Source organism: Pundamilia nyererei, unplaced genomic scaffold (assembly GCF_000239375.1).
Source record: "Pundamilia nyererei isolate P.nyererei 1_Seehausen unplaced genomic scaffold, PunNye1.0 scaffold00014, whole genome shotgun sequence".
Taxonomy (NCBI): domain Eukaryota; kingdom Metazoa; phylum Chordata; class Actinopteri; order Cichliformes; family Cichlidae; genus Pundamilia; species Pundamilia nyererei.
In genome coordinates, this window is record NW_005187415.1 from 3,926,317 (window position 1) to 3,948,431 (window position 22,115).

General features: G+C 38.0%; 1 protein-coding gene across 7 annotated transcripts in view; it reads right to left on the reverse strand.

Annotated features, from left to right (window-relative positions):
• The window catches only part of tfec (transcription factor EC), a 43,681-nt gene that overhangs the window by 5,220 nt on the left and 16,346 nt on the right, over positions 1–22,115 (reverse strand). For 2 of the 7 annotated variants that reach the window (XM_005725194.1, XM_005725193.1), the window contains exons 3-4: positions 1,985–2,239; positions 1,129–1,230 (exon numbers count right to left, since the gene is read on the reverse strand). In XM_005725194.1, coding sequence (XP_005725251.1) covers positions 1,129–1,230; positions 1,985–2,239 — 357 coding nt within the window. Of the gene's footprint in view, positions 1–1,128; positions 1,231–1,984; positions 2,240–2,813; positions 5,245–5,911; positions 6,068–22,115 lie in introns of those variants that run through there. The other 5 variants (XM_013908827.1, XM_013908826.1, XM_005725196.1 and 2 more) reach the window with 4 other exon arrangements.

Sequence of the window (22,115 nt, forward strand, 5' to 3'; positions counted from 1 at the left end):
AAAGATAGGAACAATTCCCCTACTACTAAAATTGTAATCACTTCAATTCCTCTCCCGTCTGCGTTCCTGAGTGTGTTGACACAGCGAAACGATGTGATGCATCGTACTGTATGACTAATTAGGATGAATTGATCCATTTAAGCACGGTATCATTTCTGAACAAGCCCATGGGGACTATGTGCATTAGGCCAATCCACTGGCTCAGTAACTCTCTCTGGCAAAATCTCTCACTCTTCGCTCCTGGCTGTTGCATTCCTGTCTACATTTGAAACCCACTGACTCGCCCTCATTCTTCCTCCTCCATTACAATGTCTGTTGTGTTTTACTCTGTTTTGCTTTATCTGCGTGTGTGCCTCTTTTTATTTGTGGAGTTAGGCCTGATTCCCATTGTGTAGCTGTTCTCTGGCCAAACGGACCTCTTGTCCCAGAGTTTTTGAATTCTTCCCTGTCTGTGAATCCTACTGGTGCATCAGTGCATCTACTTCATTTTTGCTAAAGAGTTAAAAAGTGTGCATTTTATGTGTTTTTTTAGACTGATTTAAAGTTTTCCTTTATGTTACTAAATGCTTTAATGCACTAATCTAAATGTCAGGTTTAGATTTGATTACTTTGAGAGCATTTATTTGATTTTTTTTTGTTATGCGCACATCATTACAGACTAGTATAAAAAGACCTTTCTCACATGTGATTTTCCTATGAATTTATGAATTTACTATACATTTAGCTTTAGTTGTTAAACGCATGTCATCACTTTTCCTTTAAAAAAAAGTTCTTAATCTGCTTTGTTAAACTTCTTTAGTAATGTTGCTAATCTCAAGTGAACTTTGACTCATTTCTAGACTTAAGCTGACCTCAAACTGAGTCGGGTCCCCTTTTTCCCAAGCGAGTCAAACCAGCACCTAAGGGTTTGGGTAAAGAAACCTCACTTTCAAGTCCCCATTCAACTTTAAAAACAGAGAAGTGATTAGTTAAGGGGACTGTCACAAATCTAGGCTCACCTAGTCTAACCCACAGAAGTAGCCATGCAGAAATGCAGAAATCAGCACAAAGCATTATTTAAAAAAGAAAAGGGGGGGGGGGGGGTTAATGAGTAGCTATTAGAGCAAAGTTGATGTGATTCATACTTACATTGTTTTGCATTATGATGTTAGGCTCCATGCAATCCAAGCCTCCATCATTGAAACCGGATTCAAGACTAATTAGGTCATCAATAACTTCATCCATTGGAAACTAAAAGAAAACAGTGATTTCAGTGTACTCAAGGACAGACTGATGATGTTTGTACCAGAATTTCAATGCTGTCCAATTCGTTTGAAATCTCAACATTCAAACCAGAATAGACAAGGGAAAAAGAGGGAGGAACTGTGGAGAGATTAATTCAATAACAGACGAGCTCTTCGCCGCCATGTTCTCAGATTTGTTAGTGGTGCTGGCGGGAAAAAACAGGCATCTGTTACCAACCTAGTTTCCTCCTTTGAAAGGGGTTCTCTCATCAGAGACTGCATGTCTGAAGTTATTGATGAGCACATCAGAGAGAGAGGGCGATCAATAATGGCATCACTTTGTTTAGATGATTAGTTGGACCTGCTCCCTGCATTAAGATTCAGACCCAATCCAGATAGTACATTTAGTCATAATTGATGCTTCTGAAGTATGCACCGTGTCAGCTATCCATCTCAACAAAGTGTCAGCCATTATTTATCACCCTTAGAAAGAAATTAGAGGGGCAGCAACAAATCTTTCACAAGTGCTTATTAAAAATCAACAGAGAAGAAAAGCTTTGCTTTAAAGTAATAGGCTGTGCTGAAAGGAAAACCTTGTAAGGATGTTGTGTAATCTACAAAAACCATGAACCACAGTTCATCCGTAAGTGACCCAGTCTGTGGTTCAAAACTTCTGTTTCAATTTCACGGTCGGAGTTCTCTGAATTTCAGTTCCACAAAGTCATGACTGAGATTCTTTCCTTTTCCATGCGTCCACTCACCTCACTGTCATGATTGGCCATCGTAAGCAGGGTAACAGGGCTGTTGGGGTTACTGCTGTCACTGACAGGGGGCATGTGTCCGTTCCTCATGATCGGCACGGTGGCGAGTGCCTGGCCAGGGGTGTGCGGATGTGTCACGGCGTGGCCTGATGCGGCCGAGGAGGCCAGCTTGGAGCCCAGCGTCAGGTACTGCTTCACGGGCTGATTCTGGCTCTGGTGGAGATGGAACTTGGAGTTCTCCAGGTGGCTCTGTACCTGTAGCAGAACAGATCATTCAACAGTTCAGCAAGCTGACTAAGTTAGTCCAGGAAGCGCAAGGTTGGGCACTGTTTCCCATACCGCTGAAACAGCGCTGACTCAGAGTATTTGCACAGGGGTTGTCCAAAACAGCTGTTGACTTTATGAAAAGAATATCTAAAGTAACACACATAACTAGTTTGCCATGATTAGTCACTTATGCGCAGTAAATTTACAGACTTGCAAAATGTAAGTTAGAACTCATAATAAAGTGAATCATATACAGAAATAAAAATGTTGAAAGTGTCTTTATGGGAATTTGATCTCATTCTCTGAACTCATTCTCACAGTCTAAAAGTTAAAAAAACAAACCTAAAAGCAAAAAGCTTTTCTTCCCCCCTGAGACTTCAGCTGAATTTAACCAACTAAGCTGACTATTTTTACAATCAGTCTTAATATTTAATATTCAGTTGATCTTGAATTACATGTCAGTACAGCAATAGTCAAGATAACCTTAAAAAACATTATGAAAGCAGTGTTAAATAAACTTTACCAAGCCGCTCACAATGTTTCTAAAAGTTGGTATTCTTACATTTGAAGCTCTGGTTGCATCCCGCATTGTGTAGTAACTGCAGTCACTTAAGTGTGGCATTCTCAGAAAAGCAGATAATCTTCAAATTGATTTGTTCTGGTGTGGCAGCAGGTCAACTTTAGGGATCCACGGCTGCTGCTGCTGCTGCTGCTATCCTGTTGATCTGGTGACTTCTCAGTGAGTGTCTGTCCCTTCCAGTCTCCCTACCAGCTCTTTATAAAGGGCCCTAAGTGAACTAATTAGGCCCAAAGCTGGGTGTAAGCCTTTATGTTGCGTAGCAATGATAATCACTTCAAACACTGGACTGTTAGATCATCCAAGGTTTGATCACTGCAGGGTATCTGCCTTTAGCATCTATCACTAACTCCCTCAGACCGCCCTTTTCTTTCTGGTTGACCAATCAGTGGTGATCTCCCAAAGTCCTCTGCAACCCTCTGTAGGGGTTGTGGCAGCACAATTGACCCTTGTTCCCCAGTGAAGTTTTTAAATAACTCCTCCAATGCCATTTTTAACCAAGCCTTTCAATTCATTCAAGGCTTTTAAAGTAAATAGTTTAGTATTATGCGTTCCCCATACAATAACTGCAGTAAATCTATTTTGAAGTATCCTTTGGTGTAAGTTGAGGGCAAATTTAGGAAAGAACATCCCTCCTAAAATATCAAATTTTCATGCTTGTTGGTGCTCACAAAGACGGTTGCTGTCGTGACTTGCTTTATTAGTTTAGGGGCTGCAGAGTATTTAGGGGAGTACATGAAGTGCTATGATTTAAGAATGGTAGTCTTGTTGACTGTAATAGGTTGGTCAGTTTGCCTGTGTCTCGCGTACTTCCTCCCAAATCTGTTTTATTTACTGGTCAAAACAGCAAGCTCTCAGTTATTTTAAACCATGGAATAGATGCTCTTTCAGGGACTGACGGAATCAGGACCCACCAAAAACTGAGCAACAACAAGCTCAAGAAGCTTCGATTGGCCAGACCAGTATTACTCGAACATGATTTGAAAATGCCGATATTTAATGTGTTCCTAATTTCATGGTAACACATTTAGATCACAGTACTCAGCCTTAAAAACAGGCGACAGGTGTCGTTTATGTCGAGATGAGGAAAGCAGCTAGCTTATTTAAAATGCCAAAAAAAAGTATCATCAGCTGTTGGTTAGAACAGTCCAAGTGTTACTTCTTCTTTTACGCTGCCTCAGGAAAAAAAAATAGTCAGAACTGATTTGTTATGCAGCTATCCTTTATATCGTCATGCTTTCAGACCAAACTTCTTATTCTTCAAATGCTGTCTGGCACAAAGCTGCTGAACTGTAGGGAGTTTTTAGCTTTGACAGCTTTAGAATTGGTCTTTATGCTAAAAGTCAGCATTAAATTCCCCCTTGTCAGCTAGACTAGCTGACCTTATTCACAACTCAGCCACCTAACTAAGACCAGGCTCATCACAATACTCATCTTGTCAGTAGTGACTAAGAGTTGTTATCTGAGTTCTCCAGGCTAAACAAGATGCCAGTTGTTAGCCAATCAACATTTTTTTCCACTTTGGATAGCAGGAGGGATGCCAGGACCGCTGCACACCACATCTGCTTTGTGTGACAGCGGATTGTCCTGGTTTCACTTCAGCTTTCTCACTACTGTAAATGCCGGAGACACGCTTGTTATCCACTTAAGGAAATCTGATTAGATTTGAGGAGTAATGGTGCTTCAGTCACCAAGGCCAGCCTCGACAATGGCAGGCCTGTGCATGTGTGAAGCGGGCATGCAGGAAAATTATCAGTGCCCGCCATACACATGGGTCAGGAGAGAATATAAGAATGTAATCAATCAGGAGTTTGGGCATGTTGTAGCTATTCAGATGCTTCAGTTTTGTTTTGTTTTGGTTGTTTTCCTCTTTTTCGGCACGGCTACCAGCACCTGCTACAACAATCGAGGCAGTGTTTGAGATTATTGGCACAGAGGAGGTCATGGGTTCAGTTTTCTATTTACACACATTTGCACAGTTATTCCTGACATGCAAACCTACATTAAACTATGAAAGCTTTTTGCCTTTTGACTTAATGCACATAGTTTAACTTTAGAACACACCTTCTTGTCAGCATATTTCAGAGTGTTTGAATAAAATAATATATATCTGTATCTTCCTCACTTTTCGTCATTAGAGATATTAGACCACTAAAATAAAAATGCCAAAACCCAGAACATGCCTTTGTCCCTACATATGTCCTAATCAAATCTAAAGCACTCTACAGTACACGCCCAAGAAATCCCATCACAAGTGAATACAACTGCAGCTCTTCAACATATCAATTCAAAGCTCTGTCAGGCTTAAAATAAAGCAACATCCCAAACCTCAGCTTCTACTTACAGATAGCAGCAGGCCCGAAATTACAGTAACACCTTCACAGCTAAACGTAAGCCCAGTTCTTTAGCCTCTATTTGTGAGATCCATTTAACAGTGGTGTCATTTACCTCGCAGTTAAGAGGCGTATTTCTTTAGTGGCCCTCTCCCACCGAAATGCTGCACTCACAAAGCCATTGTACTAGACAACCTTGCAGGTTTTACATTGAAATGCACAAAGCTCTTGCCTAATCCAGTTTCAGTCTTGCCCAAGTTCTCCTTTCACTTCAGAAAAATCCAACAACTTATGAAACACTGGGTGATGGTGACATTAGCTAGCTGTACAAATTATGGGCAAAACCTACTAGGAGTTTTGGATTCATTTCTGCAAAATGCCGCACTTTGCGCCATATTGATGCAGATTATTAATATCTAACATCTTGTTTTCCCATCTCAAATGGATGGAGATGAGTTGAAAGTGGAACAAAACTCTTCCTCGGTCATGCTTACTGTATTTTGCTGAGCCTGCTAACCAGTAAATAGCTGTAACCACCCACTAGATTGTGCAATGGGAGGAAAGATAAGACTGGGATAGCGAACTGATAGCAAAAGTCCCATTCCACGGTGCCTCCATGGTTAGTCTGGCTGTAACTGCAAATGTGTCTTGCGTGCAAACAAATGCACACATAGAATTTAACACAATGTTTTCTTCAGTGTGTGTCATTGCCTCAAAATCCCTGGGCTGTAAATAAGTCATTTCCCCTACCTGTAAAAGTTGGATCTCTGTCAAGGTGATTACTTTGACCACACAACAGCGGCTCATGGCTCTCCAGAGTGGCAGCGTCTCCCACCACAGGAGCTGCAAATCCTTACAGAAGAAGAACAACTGTCACAGCCACAGCTTCGTCTCACACCGTGACAGGAGGAGAAGAAGAGGAAGAAAAAGAGAGGTGCTGCAGCCTCCTTCCTGAATTTTATTTTTTTTTTCAGAAATATCAGAAAGGAAGCCATGACACATCAGCTTATTTGGGAGCAGCACGAGCCATTTCCCCTCTGTAGCTGTGTGTCTGTGTGTGTGTTTGGTCAAGGAAAAGGCCTGACAGAGGCAGAAATACAGATGGCATTTACAGTAGGGGGTTGAAGTAAGTGTGTGAATGTGTGTGTGCGAAGCCATAATAAGTTGACAGAATGTGAATTCCTGCTTGCTTGTGGATCACTACACTTTCCTGCTTTTCCCGCATAACATCCAGCCTAGCTCAGCGCAGTTTCCTGTCTTCATGACACCAACTTCCCAGTGGAAGTCATTTTATCCACAAAACTGTAGTCACTTTTCCAACACAGGGAAACAGGAATCTTGAGAATGTGTGCAAACTTGCTAAAACACACATTTTATTATATTCTAGTTATTATTAGGCCAAAAATCCCTGAAAAGTCCTCCCTTTAATCCCAAGATTTACAAGTTTTTATATTAGCAGGTGAATAAATCTGAATCAGAGTTGCTCCGATACATGTTCTGGGGTGAACTCCACACTGGTCCTGACAATTTAAGAACTCAAATTGCATATAGTAATTATTTTTGATTCACTGTAATAAACACATCAGGATTAATTTGAGGACATTGAACATAATGGCTTAAACTAAATCAATTAAATCAATCCTGTGCAGACTTTGGGTTTTAAAAGTCTTCTTTCAGCACTTTAAATGCAGCCTGCCCCACACGTGTCTATGGTCAATGTTTTCATTACGCAAAGAATGCCCTTCTTGATGCTACTGTACACAGTAATCTTCTGTGTATATAGCGGATCTAGATCATTAGGTAATATTTATGCTGCACTATCTGGATTCTGTTGCTGCTGTTTGACCATCAACACGAGGCATGCCCATCTCTCCAGCTTATCTGTTGCTGTGTTTTCCTGCACTCGTTTTTGTACTGTTCTAACCATTACCCATGTGTATATTTGTCCACTATTTTGTTTATTTGATGTCTGCTGTATGTACGCTCCATCAGATCTAGGCAAAAATTCCTGGCTGGCCATTTTTGGCTCATCTTGGGGCAAGCCACAAGTGCTCACCTTTGTTAGTCCCCCGTCATAGCATGTTTTAAACATCAGGGACTTCCTGTAAGAGTTGGCCTGCTTCTGAGACAACACTTCAAAGTGCAGCGCCCACATCTGAGGACTGTTTTATCCTGCTAGAAAAGGAATGCATAATGGACACAGCACCACTGCACTTTTAATGATTCTCATATGAATTAAATATTACAGCTATTTTAACTGGATTACACATGAAACTATGTGCGAGAGCATGCGCTTGTTACCTTGATGAAATATTGAATTTAAGAAAATGGTTCACCTCAGCAGTGCTGCGAAAATAATTAAAATTCATACTTAAAGTAAAGACATCTCACTGTAAAATGATTTAAAGGTGCCCTGTGGAGGTTTGATTGTAAACAAACTTCTTTCTTTTTTTTAAAATGCCATCATTAATTACAAAAACACGGGTAATATTTTGAAGCCTGAGAGAAAATGAAATGTAAATTCGTACAGCGCCATTAGCGGTACATAACTACAGCTGTGGTTAAAAAAGAAAAACTGATTCCTGTAAGTACACAAACAAAACCTATTTAACTATATTTGACTGATATAGCAAGCAGAGGACTTAGTTGTGAAACTATTTTCTCTGGTTTTAACACCAAGTCATATATAGAAAAATATTTTCATAATCATTTTACTTAACAGTTCACTTTCCACTGAATTTTGGTTTAAAAATGTAGTGAACTAAAAATGTGAGCTACTGTAGCAAAGTGCAAATACCTGACATAACACACTAATAGACTAACAAAGTATACATTTGTGGCTGACTCATTTACCTTTAATTTTACAAATGAGTATTACATAAATAGCTACAGTCAGCTGAAGGTCTTCAGAAAGCTGAGAGAGGAGTAGGAGAAAGAGCGACGCAGTGCAGCCTGTCCTCTCTGTCAGTACAGGGTAGATGTAATTAGTCAAAATGCAATAATACAATTTTTGCTGCTAAATCAGTTAGAGCACATTATTCTTTCTGTGAGCAGTGAAAAAGGAGCCTGTTCACAGGAACACCTGAGAGGTCGCAGACCCTCATGCACACATGCATGCACACTACTTCACAGACACGCGCTAGTTAAGAACATGAAGAAATAGCACAGAATAAATCCAGGTTTGTAGACCATGTTTTTTGGTTTATTTTTTATTTTTTACTTCACAAGTGGTCTACACAAACTGTATGTTTGTGAATAAAACCTTTTGCTGTTAATGACACTGTATTGTTTACATTGGTTGGTTTTAGTTTTTTAATGATAAGACTATAAGACATATAATAACTAAAAATTATTTAAAAAATGTTAAAGTGCACTGTCCTGTTGTTGTTAAGCCACCTAACACTGACCTGTATATTTTTCACACATAAAATGGCCATTTAACTCAGGGGATTAACCAATGATGCATTTACACAGAACTCATTTTAAATTGTATTTTTAGCCACTTTGTTACTAGCAGCCTGCTGCAAATACATTTCATTTGTTCTAATTTCTTTAGTCAAATATAAGTAAAATGGTAACAGAATAACATAAAAGTTGACATAAGTTGGTGCTATTGCACCAACAGGGTGATTCCCAAAGAGCAAGTAACTGAAATATTGGCATATTGCGATATAATGTGCAGTCTGTCCTTAAAAAATTGTGGGAATGGAACCCATGGAGGACAAAAGAAGAAGTTGTAGGCCTAAAATATATAACAGCAGATGAACAGTATCTAAAAGTCCTTAAGAAATAGGGGAAAAAATCCAGCAAAGACCTGACACAGGACCTGACTGTTGCATATGGCCCAACAGGTGAGCCCTATACTGTTCACTGAAACCTCATCAGAAATGGTCTAATAAAAGGAACCAGGAAGAAATGACTGAAATATGCCACATTACACAAGAACCTGACAATCAGTCATTTGTACAACATAGGCTCTCTGTGCGACTGCATTTCAGCCAGTGGTGTTGTGCAATCTTGTCAAACCTGATGGAAATATTGTATGGAAAAGTATGATCAGGTTTCAATACCATCTCAAACGTATCGAATTGTCAACTGCTTCATTTCTCATCATGACAGTGATGAAAAATTCAACTTCCAATGCAGTAAAAGCATACCCGGGCAGAAAAACACATTTCTATGACACTCTGTCAGTCATGGATTGGCCTCCCCAGAACCTCTCAAAATTACTGAAGCAGTGTGGGATCATCTCGACAAAGAACAGAAAAAAATGCAGCATAAGAGGAGCTTTGAATGTTCTTCAAGAAGGTTGGAGAATCTTTCCTTAAGAAAACATGAGAAAGTTTTTCTAAGAGAGTTCGGACTGTATTAAAGGATAACGGTAGTCATACCAAATATTGACTCTAAAGCTTGTTACAATGATCCAAACTTTGATTTTGTTATTATATACTACATTTTTAGGCATGTTTGCATATAATTAAATTAGTGCAGTCAGCATTAATCTCCTTAAAATGACATTAACGTCATAACTGCATTAATCCGGCAAATCTCTGTTAGTGAGTTAGCACGGATCGCCCCATGCGTGCATGGCATCAACGTGTTAGCGAGGTTAGCTCGTTAACATGTTAGCGCCATCCAATGCGGTTATGGTGTTAACGTCAATTTAACGAGATTAACACTGACCGCACTAATTTACCACACCAGGCCACCTGGTGGATTTGAGCAAGAAACACAGGACAAGTTTTCCTCAAAAGAAGTTTAAACAGAAGCTGTTGAGCAGTACAGAACAGGATTATGGGTAAACTACTGTGTAGTAGTTCTGAAAGGGGAATCTCAGCCTTGACCCTCACTGTCCAGTGAGCTAGAACAGGATAGAGCGATGTTTAGTATTGCTTCTTTGGATGATGTCAGAAAGCTGCACCATAGACAAACTTTAATCTCTTGCTTTGGCAGACGGTGAAAAGAAGCCCCAGTGAGCCCCAGCTATAACTATTAAGATGAAGTCTTATTAAAATTATGCACATGATTGATTGCAAGACAATCCCAGCTTACCAAACTAAAGACTTTTCAAGACTGGATAAAGGATTATAGACAAAATAGTTACAATACAGACAATGAATTAGATTTCCTTAAAAGAAAGATGCGGTTAAGTACGACTGTGCTACCCTACTTTTTTGTAAAGGACAGATATATTTATCTATTTATCTCAAAAGATTTGACTCACTGTGCCTTTTGTACAAATGCTGCATGTCAAACTGAGTCTAAATACACTTAGTCTAATCGATTAGGAATCTATTCTCTCTCACTAATTCAATCTGTTCTGAAGTTATACATCCTGCTGGGAAACCACAGTAAGAGACATGAGTGTAAGTAGGATTATATTGAAGCGTTTGATCTGTTCAGTTCACAGAGACTCTGACCTCTCAGTCCTCAGTACCAGCTGTCTGAGTGTCTACACCAGGCTGGCTGACAGCTTAAATTTGCTACTGGTTTTATTATAGGCATAGATTTTTATGTATCAATTTACCAATTTCAGTCATTTCTATCTGATTTGTTTAGCAGACAAGCTGAAAATAAAATCAGAAACTACAATGGTCGTCAATAATCGGTGATTGGTAATCCTGCTTTGAAGACTTGTCATTTCATAGCATGGAGGTTGGTCTTTTACCCACCTCCAACAAAACTTATACTGAACTAACACTTACAGACATAAAACTAGAACCTTTTACATCTGCACTGATGGGAGTTTAAGTTTTAATCTGGATTCTTTGACATTTCTAGCTAGATAGTTGCAATTAGTATTAATATTTAGAACAGCAAAAATAACACTCAAAGATCATCTACTGGAATATGTTTAAATCCATTATTTAATTACTTAAACACAGCCCAGCTCATATCTATATATCCACAGTCCACTCACAATGAGTCTGCATCTATCAGTTACTAAGAAAACATAACAATTTTTAAGAATTCAATGAAACTGTCTACTGGCAATTCTTGTAAAATTACACTCTTAGATAAACACCCTGAATGAAACTATTCATATGACATGAAGGTATAGTCATGGATGAAGCACAGACTATTGAATTTAATAGTCAGGAAAGAATCGGTAGAGCTGGCCAAAAAAGATTTAATAATCTAACAGCATCAAGACTTGTAATTAAGTCTTGGGTAACCTATTACAGAATGATCAACTTAGTCTGTAGTATTCTGAATCAATATAAAAACATTAGGCAACATGATGTAACATATAAGTGGAACATTAGACGTGCTTTTTGTGTCTGAAGATAATGGAAAATACAAAAACTAGATTGTAACTTTTTTCCAACAAGGGTGCACAACAATACTTTGAATGATGCAAGCCAAATCTCTGAAGTCACATGCATAGTGTTTGGCAGTTTGTATTTCCTGTCTGGATTTAGCTGTTGGGGGAGTTGCACCTTGTCGGCCCTTTGTCATATCATCTGGTAATAAAAAAAAACATATTAGCTGAGATGCTACTGTGAACAGAACATGATGATTTTCCACTTAGAAATCCACCTACGTTCTTCCACTTATTCAATTCGGGGTCGTAGGGGTAATGGAGAGGATCAATTAATCTGACGTGCATGTCTTTGGACACTATTGGATCTATGTAAACTAGTCTAGTGGCCAAGATCCGCTGTTTGATCCTGGGAGGAGACACAAATCCCTTTGGTGTTGCGTCACAAAGTCCACCCGGTTTTAAAAGAAACTTTAAAATCAAATATGTGGGCCTACCAAATGTGGTGACTCCTTGTAAATAAGGGAGCAGCTGGAAGAAGCATCTTTGTGGGAGTAAGCTGGAGTACCTGGATAGAACCCGTACAGGCTTGGGGAGAACATGCCACACAGAAAGGCCCTAACCAGGTGGTGGATTCAAATCCAGGACCTTCTTACTGTGAGGTAACAGCACTGACCACTGTGCCCTCTGTTATATTAGTTTTTTTGGGGCAAAATCATGGATTCAATTGGACCAGCTGTACCCCACATTTAGCAATTTGTTTAAACACTCTTCCAAGCGTTTAATTTATTCTGTGAGCTACTTTTCATTTCAGCTTACTATTTCAGACGTCTATCTGTTAGTTTTTATATAGTAGTGCCCTTCAGGTGGACTGTAGTGCATTGGTTGCAGACTTCAGCATGCATTAAAGAATTGTTCGTTAATTGTAGCTATTTATCCCATTTATCTGTTTTTTAAGTTATTTCATCTGTGTTTTTACCTTATCATCAATCAGTTTTTTTAACCAGTTATCTAACTAGCTGTCGCAGGAGTATGGAGTCTTTCCAAGTCTTTCCACCTTGGAAAGATCCCTTTTAACTTACTGTTTATTTAAGTATTTAAACTATTTCTCCAGTGCTTCTCTGTTCATTCATTCTCAGGAGCAATTTATAGTTCATGTTTATATTTGCCACATTTTTTTAATTAGTTGGGATACTCAAAAATCTTTACATATATCACTTAGTAACTTCCACTATATCCCACAGGGTAAACAGGACAGGCCATCAGGGTTTGATGAGTGTTTATTCTAAGTCCTCATAAACATTCAAAAACTTTTGATGAACTAAAGTCTTTGGCCAGAAAATCAGAATCGGAAATATTTCAATATTTCAATATAGTGCTGACCTTTAAAGCTTAATATGGCATCAAAAAGAGGATCGTACTGTTCCTAACTAGTATAAAGCTTTGTGGGCTAAATTTGTAATCTACTGTTCAAAAGCTTTTGGTGGACATATATTGATTAGTCAACCCCTACTCTTCTTCCTTAACTTGATTGTGGGAAATTAAATAATGCAATAGCTGTTTAATGAGAACTAAGCAGAAAATTAAATCAGCTTTGACCTTACCCGAACTAATAATATATAGTGGAGCTGTGGACAAAGAGCTGTTTGTTTGCTCCGTCTGGCTATCTTTGTGCTTTTGCTGTTTGAACGAGCGAGCTGCTGTGAAGTGAAAAGCAATCACAAGCAGGACGCAGCTCTGATCAGACGCTGATCTGCATTTAGATCATATCACATCACCTTCCTACATAACATAATGTGTTTCCATATATGCGCACTGACCAAAATGAAAGTATTTTTTTCTCAAGACTTCAAAAGCAGGCTTTCTCTTTTCTTTTTTTAAAAAATATCTTTCTTGCGTAGATACTACTGGATCATGCTACACTGCGAGCCACACTCTCCCACCACTCCAACTCCTAGTCTGGGGTAAATTGTGTAATTAGCTTTGCCTGAGTTCAATTTATTATTATTTTTTTCATCATTTGGGTACTGCCAGTTCCAAGTGTGTTACAGAATTTCTGCCAGTGCCAACTTTTTCATTGTAGGCTACGATGCACTCCCCTGCCGCTGAAAATAAAGTTCAAATCAACTACAGGTTCACCAGTTTTAGCAATTGACATCCGTTTTCAACATTTAGTGCCAGGAGTAGAGGGAATGTGCACCACACATTGAGGTTTGGGGGTGAAGTTTGGGGTGTTAGTGCAGTAGTGTCAGGGATATGAGTTACATGTAGAAGACCAGATTTTGGTCCAAGCCTTAACCAAGTGTTATAGCTGCCAAAGATGTCTTTCAAAGGGAAATGCAACAATTCCCTATTGATCAATCCTGTGCTTTATATTCCCAAATATCTTCCCAAAGCTCCCACCTCAATATCAGGAAGCCTTCATATATTATTAATTGTAGAATGCAGTTAGAGCGTGTTGTTTTACTCTTAAAGATCCTTCTCAGACATTTTTACAGAATTTTTATATTTAAAAAAATCCAAATACAAAGTTAAAAATGCTTAAAACCAAACTTTCTTGTCATTGAAATGAATATTAACTTGCTGTATTTTATTTTAACTGTTGGATGTCCAACACCAGTTCTTATACTTACATTCAGTAACTAAGCATAAACACATTTTCACTCATTTTTGTAATTATAATGTTGTAAGGGATGGGCGGTTTATTTATTTCTTCCTCAAAACCCTGCTGACACTCCCTGAATACTACTTGCTCATTTCTGCATGCCTCCATTGTATGTGTTCAAGCATGTGTTGTTGCATTTACTCTACTCCATGTTATTACTGTGTGTGTGAACCAAAATGATTGGTGCTTTACAATTTTCTGCTTCTGTGTGTGAAACGTTTGCGATGTCAGTGAACCAGAAATGACCATGAACCGTTGCTGTTTTACATAATTTATAATCATATATAATCCTTTTCATATCTTTATATACAGTATGAGCAACATAATTCAAACTGTGCATGTAGAAAGGTGCACAGTACAAAGAAATGATGGATTAAAGGATCTTGCTGGCGGTTATGCATGTTTTAACGTGTGAAATAAAAACTTTGTATACGTATAATTATAGCTAAACATTTTCTGGAGCATTTTAGCTTCATCTTTGTCTGTTTAAACAGCCATATGCCTCATATTATCCCAGAATGTTTTAGAAAATATAACTTTCTTCCACAAATCTTTGGCTATTTTATATTTTATAGGACCCTGAAAGTATGTTTCTCTTTCCATCTCAACTTATGGTAATTATCAGATGTGCTGGCGGAGAATGCGCTTGTGCGAGGATAACAAGACACGACACCAGTCTTTTCACAATTGGGAGGTCCACAGACCAAAAGACTCACTTAAAAGGCGTTTTTCAGGGTATTAATTGCTTGACATGGCTTACCCAGGTATGGGAAATCTTTGGTTTCACAGTTAAAAGACTAAAAGCGGGGAAAAGACCGTTCTGCAATAGCTAAGAGGATGGCAGAAGTATTTCACGGTGTGTAACACGCAGCAATGTTTTCCAACAAAATCACGTGTTGTGAACAGACAAAGTTCTGGCAATTGAAGTAGCTCTCCTGTTATCCTTTGCTCCTTCACATCTCCTTTGGTTATGTATGCAAGCACAAGTATTTCAAGAAGGGTTTTCAGCCCAAAGCCACACTAGCTGGTTTTGACATGTGTAAATAAAATGAAGTTTGTCAGAAAAAAAAAAGACAAAGATACATTTTTTAAAAACCCAGGAAATTCTCTCATTTAATGATTACCAATATCAATTAATGATATTCACTAAACACATCAGAAAATCTGTGAAGTACAATTACGTTGTTTAGTACTATGATGAAAATACTTACACTGACTTAACAGATAACGAAGTGTGCTAAACAGTTCCTGTGACATTATGACATAGAACAGCATGTAACTACTAAAGAAACAAATTGAATTACTTATTGTCAACATGCTTTATTGTCCAAAATCAAAAATTTAAACAAATCAATTTTTCCTATTTACTGTGTTTTTTACTATAACGTAATTCTACCTTGCACGTGTTTACATCACTTCAAAGAAAGCTAGTCGGGATTTGTGAATATTAGCGACCACTAAAGCCAGGGGCAACACTACCGTAGCCCTCATAGTTGCTGTGACAACAAATAGTGTTCATAACAAGTGAATGAAACAGAAGTAAAGTTAAGCTCCTTTAAGGAGATTATCTTTTAATGAGTCTGCAGTGTTTTGCTATGTCACTGATGAGGTAATACTGTCGGCCTTGTTAATTTAAACAGAATTTGACGGAGTCTGATGCCATTTAAATGCACATTATTTACTCTAACTATGCCCTGTACAAACTTCATTTTATTTAACATTTAATTGAGTCATCAAGTTCTTTTTTTTGTGCTATGTGAAACCAGGCTGTTCTTTATGCTAAGCATTTAAGCAGTCACACAATACAATTATATTATTTTAAAGTTAGTGATATGAAGTTATGTAAATGTATAGAGTAAGAGTCCAAATAATTGCTTTGATTTTATTGAGCGTGTAGTATAGAACGAGGGTAGACTTGGTCTGATTGTCTACAGTCTGAATGTTAAACAATAAATGGCGTTTAACATTGTTAAACAATGTAAGCAGTCAATGCACAGCAGTATAGTAATTCAACATTAGCAATTCTGAAAGCTTTGCAGACTCACGCAGATACATCAGCAGAGGTTTACATCAGTATACTTTTGAAAGCGTCAATGCAGGGATTGGTGCGTCAGCTTCACTTACCTGTCCGTACCAGTTATATTCCAGCATCGCTACAGGACTTGTAGGACTCACAAACATAAACAGTAAAAGTTGTATGTCTACGTTCTTGCACAACTATTTAAAAATAAAAAAATTAAGTTAAAAAGTGCAGTCTATTGCTCTTTGCTCTCAACCTGCCTGTACAACTCTTAGTTTTCCTGTGTGGAATTGATGTTGTCAAGACTTGGAGGGGGGGCAAGTAAAAATCTAAGCCATTACACACGTTTTTGTACACATGGACTGGCAAGCATATGCACGCTCACTCACACACCCCTGACTCTCCAGTTGAATTTTGGCACTCCCAGGGCTTACAACCTGTTGATAATGAACCTGAACCCATTATTTTGAGTCAATGAATTGAAAGAAATAGGGCAAAGAATGAAAGCCACAGGGCCAATTAACGGCATTCTTTGATGTATTACCCTCGCTCACCACTCAACCAGACCGCTCTGCGCCTTTTGTCTTTATCCTCTCTGTTATTCATTAATTATTCTGAGCGGGGTCAGAGTTCGACTGGCTAATTGTGCAGACTGTCTCTCTTTGAGGATGGCAAAAGATTCGCCCAACACTGACACTCCCCCTGACTGTGCCCAGCCACCTTGAATTATGCCAATTATTCCAATTCTTTGATTTTTTTCCCTCCTACTCTCTGTTCCATCATTGTACTCAGCTATATTACTCTTTCTCCCTCCCTCCTGCCTTTTCGTAGTTTAGTCTACATCACAGGACTCTTATCTCTCTCTCACACACACATACACGTACACACACACTCAAACCAGTACATAATATTTTGGCAATGATGGCATTTGAGCTGGACAATTAGGGTCTTCTAAGGATAAAATCGGACTCATAATTGAATTATACACTCAGCAGATCTACACTACAAAATGTGTCACACAATCTACTCACAAGAAGAGCACCATTCTGATGTATTAACCCATTATAACACATAAAAGGAAAAGTTTTGTGCTCTTTTAAGTGCACATTTGTTAAGTGTAGATCTAGTGTTCTTGCCAAGAATGAGATGACATGATTAATAATGCCACTTTCATAACTGAATCACCAGATTAATAGTAGATAAACACGCAATCTTCCATAACAACAATAGAATTAGTAAGCTAAAAAAAATAGCTGTATTCTAAAGAAAACAAGGCTCATTTTCCCCCATGTTTCTATTTTTTAGGCTAAGCTAAGCTTACTAGCTGACCACTGAACTAATATGGAACTATAATATTGAGCAAATCACAGGAATAGGTCACAGGAATAGGTCTTGTCTCGCCTCTGTCAGTGCGCCCCAGGGCAGCTGTGGCTACAATGTAGCTTGCCATCACCAGTGTGTGAATGTGTGTGTGAATGGGTGGATGACTGGATATGTAAAGCGCTTTGGGGTCCTTAGGGACTAGTAAAGCGCTATATAAATACAGGCCATTTACCATTTGTTGGTTTATACACAATTTATAAAATATAATTACTTGTTTTTCCCCCCCAAGCTTCTTAGACTACCTTCACCTGGAAGACTGAGAACCTACATAGACTTAATTTATAACAGTATGTAGAGACTCTACAGACCCCAGTTAGCATGAAAGCTCATGACAGTGCAATCAGAAACAGTGTCTAGAACACAGGTGGAGATGTTTGGTCATAATGCACAGGGCCACATTCAGAGAAATCCAGACACAGCATATCAACCAAAAGCAGCCACGGGACCTGGGCACCTAGTATTCAATGAGTTGAAAATGCACTCCTCTGTATTCAAAGTATTCTAGAGTCCTATATTGGGCCATTTATCTGACAACTAAAGTTTGGCTGAAATTGCATCATGCAACAGAATGGCTGAAATGAACAAAGACTCAAGGTGTTTAAACTTATTTGCAGTCATTGCTACACCCAATCCCAGACTTCATTCTGATTAAAATGCTGTGCCAGGACCTGAAGACAACTGTTATAAATGAAAATCTGCAAAACCTAGAGAACTGAAACAACTTGTAAAGAATAGTGAACCAAAATAATGTGAAGCATTTCAAAGTGTTGCTGCTAAAAGTGGTTCTACAAACTACTGAAATGTGCCCTTCACAAAATTGCATACAGTCCTGTAGAAATATCACTCTATTCTCTTGTGTTACCCTTGTTTCTGTATTTTCATTATATGGATAGAAGCATCCCGAAAATAAAGACTTTTTGACAAGTAAGGATAAAAAAGGTAAAGCAAATCAAGAAGCAAAGGAAAGATGTAATCAGGTTAGGTAACATGGCGGCTCCTCTTTAACACCATTATAAGAATAGACAGCATATAATGGTTTAATTATCTGTCTGGCAAGTTCTACTTCTATTCATCTGAACTGAGGATGCAGTGTTTTTGTATCACAAATTTATATATATGTCCCAGATTCACAAATCATTGTATTCCATTTTTGACTGACATTTTAAACAGCATTCAACGTTTTGGGGGAAACAGGGTTGTAATAATAAAACAGTTATTATTCTATTAACTCCGTGCTATTACTTTAAAAGCCTACGTTAAATAAGCTTTAGTACTTGCAGTTAATGTCAAGTATCTCTTCAGAGTCTTTGTTCCTTGTTTGTTTTTCAAGACATGAGACTATGTAAGATGAATGAAATCCTGTGCTAACCTTTTGTCTCTCAAGTCCTTTCGGATTTGTTTTCTTCAAAGGGAATCCCATTCAGCACCTCTGGCTATGGTCCGTCCTGAAAGGATAAATCCTCAGGGTATATCTGTGTCACTGATACCACTGGCTAAACACTGTGTCCTCTTCTGACCTCCTTAATTTGGTGTGCGTGAGTATGTGCTGCTTTGCCTATCAAAAGTGCTCATCTTGTCTTTTGGCAGGCACAAAAGGACAGAGGGGGCGGTTAACAAAGGGTCTTGATAATATGTTGTAGCTACAAACCCAAAATAGAAAGGAATCAATGAGGTGACAAAGTTTTTGATTGTTTAAGGCCAAGAGTGGTGTTTCCTACTGTCTTTTGACTCGAGGACCCCTCAATTTAGATTGCATCTTGGGATTTCATTCTTACCAGGAAGTTTTTGGTACAAGTGCAATTCTAATTGTGATGCTAAACGCAATTTTTTGGTTTATTTTATTTTATTTTATATGACTGTTATGTACCCTTTTGTCTTGTTTGTTGTCTGCATCTGTGTCCCTTATATTACAGTGATTTATTTGTTGAAAAGAAAATAACATGGCCCTTGTGACATGCATTATGACACATAATGTAATATGTCTCACTACAAAATCCACTTCATGTGCTGACATTCAGATGAATGTTTGAAAGATTAAGATAAATTTATCACATTCTCTAAACCACATATTTTGTCTTCATTTCCCTTTTCACTTGGCAGAACATTGATCTATTACAGCTTGCAGCAATGAGCAGCAAGTAGTTAAATCATGTATGTATATATACAGATCACATACATGCAGATAAATGTGATAATCTTCCTCCAATCATCTTTCATCAATTAAACTGTTCACTTATAAATCACACCATTTATTATCCATGGAGCGCATACATACACAAACATGCAAGAGACTCCCAAACGCCAGCTGTTCTTGCTTCTCCACCTTGAGGGAGACCTCTGGCTTGTTTCCTCGCTCCCACATATCCCCAAACTCAGCAGGAAGCCCCTACTGGTCCCAATACTGTCCACTTCCCCAGCCACACACTAACACTGCTGCTCTCTTCGTTGTACCTTTTTTGCCCCCTTTTGAATCCTATTAGTGCATGAACTTAGTTTAACTGAAAAAGACTGTGGACTTCACTCAATTGGGCCTAATAGGATTAGGCTGTGGGTATGGGCTGGAAGGTTTAAATGGGAATGGAATTTTGGCAGACACCTGCTCAATCCATTGCATTAATCTTATAAAGGTTATAGACTATGTGGGGGCCCCACTGATGCCCAGAGTTGAATGGTTGGATGAATGGCTGTATTAGGTACGTAGGTTTCAACTAGGATGGCATCAGTATTAGAGGAAGTGCAGCCCAGTGATAAAAGACGGCATACGTGGACCCAGTGGTTGCAGGTATAGAGAACATTATTCATGTAACAATTATGATTCCATTAATTTAAATGAGATCATAAGAATTAAGAACTGTACTTTTATATACCAAATACACCATTAAGTCTTTCTGTTTATACTTTAAAAAAGTTATTTGAAATTGTTTTCCAGTTTTTATGAAATCCTATAGAGTCATCTGAATTCCTAGAAACAAGAAGAAAGCACATGGATCCAAGGAAATGATGACTGAAGCTTGGGAACATTCTTTATTGTAAGATGTAAACATTGATCAATAATGTAAAACTGACTAAAGCTCAGAAGAAACGTCACAAGTAAATTTTAAATTTCACATGTCCAATGGTTTCCTACTGAATTTTCTCACCGCAGATACATTTTTTGAGGTTATTTTAGTATGTTGCAGTTCAATCCTGTTGGATGCTGCTATGATAACCTTTGTGTTTTGAAAGCTTGAAATATGAAGTAATGTTATAGATATGATTACAAAAATAGTTTCTTGAGAGTTCCAATTCTACATCAGAAGTAGCCAATAATAGATTAAGCATTACTCTGTTTAAATCTTTTACACTGAACATTACATTACTGAATGTAATTACGTTGCAGAATGATTTAGAACTTTGATCATTTTAAAAAATATGCTGAGAAGTCTTATTCTATTATAAACCCAGACATTCCCTATTTTATTTTTAGATCTGATTAAAGATTACATGTTAATGTTTTCAGTTATGTTGAACATTACAATCTGACTGGTTTATCAGAGGTATGATTTTCCTAAGCAAAATGGCATTTACAGTGTAAGATTACCTATCTATCCATCTATCCATCTATCCATCTATCCATCCATCCATCCATCCATCCATCCTTCCTTCCTTCCTTCCTTCCTTCCTTCCCTGGACTTTCCAGCATCACACCAGGAATGTCCAGACCTGCCACTCGTTTACAACATTTTAAAATGCTTTTAAAGAGCTCAAACTCATATCAACAAATAATGCTAAACATCTTGGGTGTTCAAAATTACGTAAATAAGTCTCTTCATATCCCAAATAATTACAGAGTGTTAGCCAAAGTACTCAGCCCTATCAAATGGGACTTTTTCACTTTATGACAATATTGGTATCATATTATTCTAATGGAACAACAATTACAATTAGTTGTTAGAAAGTTATATGAACATATACTAATCAAAAAAAAAATCTAGCTTAGGCTTCAATTCACAAATTCACTTCATTAGGTCAGAAATGCCTGAAGGACTGCAGTCACAGAGACTGCCAGAGGACATGAACCCACTCATTGTCACGGGAAACAACACCATAAAAGTAAAGAAATGGAGATAGATAAGAGTGGCACAGGGGAGAAAATGGCTTGATGTGGTTCATGCTCTTAAGATAATTACTAGCAGTTACTGTCTCTTAATACACTGAAAACAGTGGCTTTTTACCATGTCACTGATCACTTTACTGCTTGATTCACACAATACCTAATCACTTCAACACAAACCGTTTAAATATGTGAGGCTTAAAGAAAAAATTTGGAATTAAATTATATTTTTTAATCTTTGTGTGAAACAGATATGTAAATCAATATGATTATGCATGCAGACTCAATGGGTTTGATTAATGAAATAAATTAGTGAGTAACTCACAGCACTTCAAAACCTACAATCAAACTAAAACCACTAGATAAAGATCAAAACTGCTAAAGTAAATTCACAATTTAAAACTTTAAAATTGAAAAAAGTTGTGAACTGTGAAATATTTACTGTCATATTCCCATATATCATTGTGATGTTGTTTATTCTATTACTCTTGTTCTCTTCTGCTTGTTTTCTTTTTTCTTTCTCAGCAGGTG